At 31.4% G+C, this 7,572-nt stretch overlaps 1 protein-coding gene across 1 annotated transcript; it reads left to right on the forward strand.

Annotated features, from left to right (window-relative positions):
- Positions 1-809: 809 nt before the first annotated feature.
- LOC149254860 (galactinol synthase 1-like) lies at positions 810-7,202 on the forward strand. Its single transcript, XM_089460245.1, has 4 exons — positions 810-1,231; positions 4,963-5,283; positions 6,555-6,689; positions 6,792-7,202. Exons 1-4 carry the CDS (start codon positions 890-892, stop codon positions 7,026-7,028), a joined length of 1,035 nt encoding a protein of 344 aa, XP_089316371.1. The 5' UTR covers positions 810-889; the 3' UTR covers positions 7,029-7,202.
- The last annotated feature ends 370 nt before the right edge of the window (positions 7,203-7,572 follow it).

The following is a 7,572-nucleotide window of genomic DNA, read 5'->3' on the forward strand; positions in this document are numbered from 1 at the left end:
TTTTATTTATTAATTGGAAAAGTATGCGCTAGTAATATATACTCAGTATATATTCAAAATTTACCTCACATCATAAACCACCTTTTTCTCATTTACTAGTAGTACATCCTCAGTATGCACTAGTAATATATACTCCGTATATATTCAAAATGTACCCACTTTGTGAACAAGTGTATACTCAAAACGTACAGACTTTGTGAAGATTGAACCAGAAGCTTTTATTTATTAAAGGGAAAAGAAAAATCGAAACACATGCGTTTAAAATAAATCATCAATCTCTAGAATATTTACCGCAATTCTACGACAATGAAGCGTTGAATGCATGCAAAAAATATTCCAAAAGTGAAAGCAAACGAGACAAACTATAGTTGTGAATTTTGTAAGCTTGCAGGCTTCAGCCCCTAGTGATTCCCTGTCACAGAAAAATTCTCAGAAGCCATCACATCCCGATGATGGAAAGAATTAGATCATGGAGGGACCTTACTCAGCGTGGTGCACTAGATGATGGAAAGAATTAGATCATGGAGGGACCTTACTTAGCGTGGTGCACTAGCACTCCCCACCAAGCATCCCGACCCTGTGCAGGCCGCACATTAGTTGCCGAGCCGAAATCCTGCATGCCAGCGAACAGGGGATTGTAACAGTGTGGCTCTGTATTCTTCAGGCCCCACGAAAAGAAATTAGAAAAACCCCCAAAAAGAGCAGGGCAGAAATGGCCGCCCATCCGGGATAACGGTCTTGAATTTCATTTGGCTTCATTTGAAGTTTATTCGGAGTGCATGTGAGCTCTATATATAGGAGACCCGGCCGGCCATAGAGGTTCAAGGTGAGCCTGAGCTTGTGAAGTCTGAGTCTTCCTTCCCCAGATTCGATCCTGTGACCTGCTGCTATGGCACCACCTGGGGTTCCTGCAGAGTTGTTTGGAGGGTCGAAGGTGGGTGCCCTAACCGGAGGGTATAGCTCGAAGAGAGCGTATGTTACCTTCCTGGCGGGTAGTGGAGATTATTGGAAGGGCGTTGTAGGGCTGGCTAAGGGCCTTCGTAAGGCCAATAGCGCCTACCCCCTCGTTGTTGCCATGTTGCCTGATGTTCCCGAGGAGCACAGAGAGATTTTGAGGCGCCAAGGATGTATATGTCGCGAGATCGAACCTATCTACCCTCCTGAAAATCAAGTGCAGTTCGCCATGGCTTACTATGTCATAAATTACTCTAAGCTACGTATGTGGGAGAAGGTATGTCATTCAATTCTTTTTCAGTTTGTAACCTTCTTACGTTAAAGGAAGTTTAGGTGCTCAATTTTTTATTAACATTATGAAAATGTGATTGAAATGTGAAAATATGTTTCCTAACCATCTCATTAAATAATTCTTTTTGTAACTTATATATGTATCATTCTGTAACTTATTCTAAATATATGTTATATCTGAGCATAATTTATACTGTGAAATTTTCTCAATCCACATGATGGCCATAAGAAGATCCTGTTTCTGTGTGAGGCCATCTTATTGATATACACCAACTTTTATATATATAGGTCCTGTTCTTTTGTGAGTCCATTTTATTGATACACAATAAATATATATATTTATTTAGATTATTGTTAATCAAATTTTATCTTGACCTTGTCTTTAAATCAAGGTGAGCTTTAAATTTTTACTATTTTCAGTTACAGAGAGAGTTATCTTAAACCTGATACTGATAAACTTACCTAAACCCTCGGCCTTTCAGATTAATAGCTCTGATGTGATTGAATGGATGGAGGTTATACCCAGACTGTTTAATTCATGGCTGTGCTTTCATGGATTGTTAGAAGGTTCTGTTGAGTGATATATATAATTGTGTGCTTATTGTTGTATCAACAAAGGAAGTGCAGTTAGGGATGAGGAATTATAGACAGAGATTGAGTGTAAATTTGAATTAGTTTAGATATTGAATGATTGATTCAACTATTGATTGGCTTTTATTTTAGTTTTTTTAATATTGATTTTTTTAGTTTTTATTTTATAATTAATTTTAGTATTTAATAGTTTTAAAGAAATTATATATATATATATATATATATATATATATATATATATATATATGGAATAAATATAATGAAAATATATCTATAATTGTTATAATTAGTTTTTATATTTAATGTTTTTGATATATATGTGTGTGGGGGGCTGTTATATGTAAGTAGAGGATAGATATAATTAAAATATATGTGGAGATGTGGTTGTGTTATATAGTGGATAGATATGATGAAGATATATATGGAAATGTATTTTTGCGTATTTTTATATAATATTTTACTATTTTATAATAGTTAAATGTAATATTTTAATTATTTTTTAAAGAAATTTAAATTTAAAAATTAATTAAAAAATATTATTTTATATTATAATAAGATAATATTTTTGTTTTTCTTATTTTTATATTGGAATATATAAAAAATATATATAACCAATTTTTTTTTGGTATTTATATATATGGAAAGGAGTTGGTTTGTTTAAATTTTCTTTTTTGAGTTTTTTTGGTTTCATGGTTTTTTTTTTAACAAACATAACTGTTTTCCAGGTCGGTTAAATATATAAACCAAAAAATTTGAAAATTTTGTATTTATATATAAAAGTGAGTTTTGATAGCCATATAAACCAACAAAAAAATGGGTGTTTTTTTTTTTTTTAAATATAAAAAAGTGAAGTTTTGTGGGTTTAGTGATTATTTCAGCTGTTTCCTAAATATTCGAATATGATAAAAAGATATATGTAGTAGGGTGATGTTTTTCCTTTAGTTTTCCTGGCTTTATATATATATATATATATATATATATATATATATATATATATATATTTATTTGTGTCATACTTCTATTGCCTGTGAAAAGATGGGATATCATACTTCAATCCACATGATAGCCATAAGAAGATCCTGTTTCTTTGTGAGGCCATCTTATTGATATACACCAACTTTTATATATATAGGTCCTGTTCCTTTGTGAGTCCATTTTATTGATACACAATAAATAAATAAATATATATATATATTTATATATTTATATTTATTTAGATTATTGTTAATCAAATTTTATCTTGACCTTGTCTTTAAATCAAGGTTTTCAGTTACAGAGAGAGTTATCTTAAACCTAATACTGATAAACTTACCTAAACCCTCGGCCTTTCAGATTAATAGCTCTGATGTGATTGAATGGATGGAGGTTATACCCAGACTGTTTAATTCATGGCGTGCTTTCATGGAAAGTTAGAAGGTTCTGTTAAGTGATATATATAATTGTGTGCTTATTGTTGTATCAACAAAGGAAGTGCAGTTAGGGATGAGGAATTATAGACAGAGATTGAGTGTAAATTTGAATTAGTTTAGATATTGAATGATTGATTCAACTATTGATTAGCTTTTATTTTAGTTTTTTTTAATATTGATTTTTTTAGTTTTTATTTTATAATTAATATTAGCATTTAATAGTTTTAAAGAAATTATATATATATATGAGGGAATAGATATAATGAAAATATATCTAAAACTGTTATAATTAGTTTTCATATTTAATGTTTTTGATATATATATATATATGTGTGGGGCTATTATATGTAAGTAGAGGATAAATATAATTAAAATATATGTGGAGATATGGTTGTGTTATGTAGTGAATAGATATGGTGAAGATATATATGGAAATGTATTTTTGCTATTTTTATATAATATTTTACTATTTTATAATAGTTAAATGTAATATTTTAATTATTTTTTAAAGAAATTTAAATTTAAAAATTAATTAAAAAAATATTATTTTATATCATAATAAGATAATATTTTTGTTTTTCTTAAAATATATATAATCAATTTTTTTTTGTATTTATATATGGAAAGGAGTTGGTTTTCTTAAATTTTCTTTTTTGAGTTTTTTTGGTTTCATGGTTTTTTTTTGACAAACATAACTGTTTTCCATGTCGGTTAAATATATAACAGCCATATAAACCAAAAAATTTGAAAATTTTGTATTTATATATAAAAATGAGTTTTGATAGCCATATAAACCAACAAAAAAAATGGGTGATATATATTTTTTTTTAATATAAAAAAGTGAAGTTTTGTGGGTTTGGGTTTAGTGATTATTTCAGCTGTTTCCTAAATATTCGAATATGATAAAAAAATATATGTGGTAGGGTGATGTTTTTCCTTTAGTTTTCCTGGCTTTATATATATATATATATATATATATTTTGTCATTGCCTGGGAAAAGATGGGATATCATTTAGCTATATGGTTCAAATAGCTACCAGAAGACCTCTGGTTAAAAGCATGCAAGCCACTTTATTTCCCATTATCACGAGGAATCAAATTCTGGTTACTTTATAATTGTGCCTAACTTTCAATGGCCTAGGTGACAATTTTGGAAACTCTTTGACGTGAAAGATCACTTCTTGTCCGCTTCCAGCCACCCGTGTTTGTCTCAGATTTAATCTACTTTAGAATATTCGTGTATGCTTTCTTCCAGCGACCCACAACTGTCTGTCTCAGATTTAATCTACCTTTATATCTGAACTATAGCATCTGCTTTATGTCTGAGAAACGTGGCAAGTGGAAGAGTGTTTATTATGGAAATATACTGCAATTATTGTAACAAGTTAATTAGTTTAACATAGTTTAGAGGTTATTCAGATTGGTTATTTGAGTTTTCATATTCATAGTATGTATAATTTGTATTTAATTGTAATTGATGTAATCCTCAACTACAAAATAAACAATTAAATGATGTATGAAAACATAAACCCAAGTGTGGTAATCTAACCTTGAATTTGTTCAAACTGTGAGAGGTTTAGATGGGTCAAGATGCCTCTTTATAGATGGATTAGAATGGCTGTATGTTACCATATTATCATTCTTAATAGGTAAAAATATGGCTAAGCTATATTAATTTGTTTATTTGGATAATCAAAGAATTTTTTTCATGGCGCAGTTTGAGGATTACAGCAAGATGGTATACCTGGATGCAGACATCCAAGTCTTTGAGAACATCGACAATCTCTTTGACATGCCAGATGGCTACTTCTATGCTGTCATGGACTGTTTCTGCGAGAAGACATGGAGTCACAGTCCACAGTATAAGATAGGGTACTGCCAGCAATGCCCAGACAAAGTTCAATGGTCCTCTGAACTAGGCCTTCCTCCTGCGCTCTACTTCAACGCTGGCATGTTTGTCTTCGAGCCTAGCAAGTTAACCTTCGACAGCCTCATCCAGAACCTCAGGATTACGCCTCCTACTCCCTTTGCAGAACAGGTATACACTATTACCTATATGTATTTGTAAATTTTTGAAGAATATTTTCTTATTACATTCCAGTATCCACCACCTGAAGTGAAGTGAACTGAGAATTTAATAGAGTATCTACATCATTTTCTGAGAAATATAATTTTAGTGAGGCTATCTCACAGTAACTACTTTCACCACACACACCTTCACATTTCAACCCACTCTCGCTTTTTGGCTATCACAGCACCCACTTTCACCATACACCTTTAATCTGGCCACCCAAGCTCATGAAGGTGAGGGCCTATGATCTATCTCTATGTACACATCTTTATTCAAATATATGCTCTCTGACAGACACATTTTTTTGACATTTTTTTGACCTTGAGCTCACCTGCACATTCTTAAATTTCCAAATTTGGTGTAAATACAAATTCTTATGTTTTCTTATAATATAATTTAATATTTATTTTTAAATTAATTATATATTTTAGAATATTTGAGATATGTGGTTGATATGAGCTAAGTCATCAGAGTCCAGACACACATATTTAACTGGATGGCCCTTTAGCTCACCTGCACACTCTTAGATTTTAGAATGCCTAAACACCTTTACATTCTTAATGTATAAACATAATCTCACACCTTTTTTCCATAATCCAAATCCAATTGCTATCTCTAAGTCAATTGCAAAGTCTGAAATATTTTGGATAGTTAATTATTTAACTTGGCTTATGAATTTGCAATTTAATTAGGTTCAATAAAATCGTTTTAGGTGTTTCCAGTTTAAATCATATTTTAAAGAATGAAAATTAATTCTTAAATTCACCTCTTTATTTTAAGTTGGTTACTAAGAGACACAATAGTATTAATAAATATGATTGATATATGTAAATCAGCTATATTTTCTAACTTTTATAAAACAATCAATATCTGAAAATAATATCTATCTCTTAATATGAACCATATTCCCACCGCATTTACTGATATAGTTTTGCTAGTTAAATATGGCTTAAACAGTGTTTTCAAAAATGAAAATTAATATTGCAAGATATCTAAACATGTATTTCCAAAATATGTAACTCATCCAGTCAACTACCACAATCACAATCACATTACTAAAAAGGGATCGATATATGCAAATTACCAACATCATCTACTTTTTATAAGCTAATGGATTCTGGAAATAATGTCTATCACCTAATATCAGTTACATTTATTAATATAGTTTTGCAGATATAACTTAAACAGTATTTTCAAGAAATAACATCCATTCTTGCTAATTAGATTCTGTATTGCAGGATTTCCTAAACATGTATTTCCAGAAGATGTACAAGCCCATTCCTCTCGTTTACAACTTGGTTCTAGCAATGCTATGGCGACACCCAGAAAATGTCGATCTGGAAAAAGTTAAAGTCGTCCACTTTTGCGCAGCTGTAAGTTCACATTTCTTCCTGGCCTTCTTTCTCTGTCTCTGTGTGGTCATCTTTTGTTACTGTATTAGATGAATTATATGTTTCGAAAATGTTATGTTGCAGGGATCCAAACCCTGGAGATACACGGGTAAGGAGGAGAACATGCAGAGGGAAGATATAAAAGTATTAGTTAAGAAATGGTGGGATATATATAACGACGAGTCTCTGGATTACAAAGCAGAGGAGCATTCAATTCCTGAGGCCGAAACACTTTCGAACTTGCAACAAATTACAGCGAATTCATTGTTGGCTACAATTCCCACGGCCGCTGGTTTCATTCCTGCTCCTTCTGCAGCTTGATTATTCAGATGATCATCCATTATGGAAGTTTTTTAACATTGTAGTGTAGTCGTATAGAAGTTGCCAGGGGTTCCACCTCCATAGGCATAGAAGTTTATCTGTGTAATGATAATTGATTACATAGTCTTGGTGACTAGCCAGTAATATATATATAAAAAAATATTTGTGAATTAATCTCGTGTTTGGGATGATTTGCTTTTGAGTGACTGATAATTGTAACCTGGAAGAGCTGCTGCGTACGGTTTTATGTAGAACACAGTTTTTTGGTATCTGCAAAACAAAATAACGGTGCTTTTTATTCAGGACAGTTCAGGTTTTGAAATTTCGAATAGATTTGAAGAACTTCAGAACCTTTCGAGGTACAGGGAACTGTGGAGAAAGTGTATTGCATAGCTCTTATCCCATCCAACATGAGGCTCAGGACACTTTGTACTTCTCATTCTAACCATCTTGAAGGAATGCTTTATATAAAATTCACGAGGGCAAATTCAGTTCACTTCACTCTTCTTCTTTTTTTAATGTTTTTGTCTTTTTCTATGTGGAA

Source organism: Pinus tabuliformis, chromosome 7, assembly GCF_031772625.1.
Source record: "Pinus tabuliformis cultivar Carrire ecotype Pingquan chromosome 7, CPIR1, whole genome shotgun sequence".
Taxonomy (NCBI): domain Eukaryota; kingdom Viridiplantae; phylum Streptophyta; class Pinopsida; order Pinales; family Pinaceae; genus Pinus; species Pinus tabuliformis.

What these genes read in the sequence shown, in the direction of transcription:
- LOC149254860 (XM_089460245.1), top strand. Translation starts at nt 890, where the DNA reads ATGGCACCACCTGGGGTTCCTGCAGAGTTGTTTGGAGGGTCGAAGGTG. An exon ending in CTACTCCCTTTGCAGAACAG is followed by an intron (nt 5,284 to 6,554) that starts GTATACACTATT and finishes TCTGTATTGCAG; the next exon opens with GATTTCCTAAACATGTATTT. An exon ending in TCGTCCACTTTTGCGCAGCT is followed by an intron (nt 6,690 to 6,791) that starts GTAAGTTCACAT and finishes GTTATGTTGCAG; the next exon opens with GGATCCAAACCCTGGAGATA.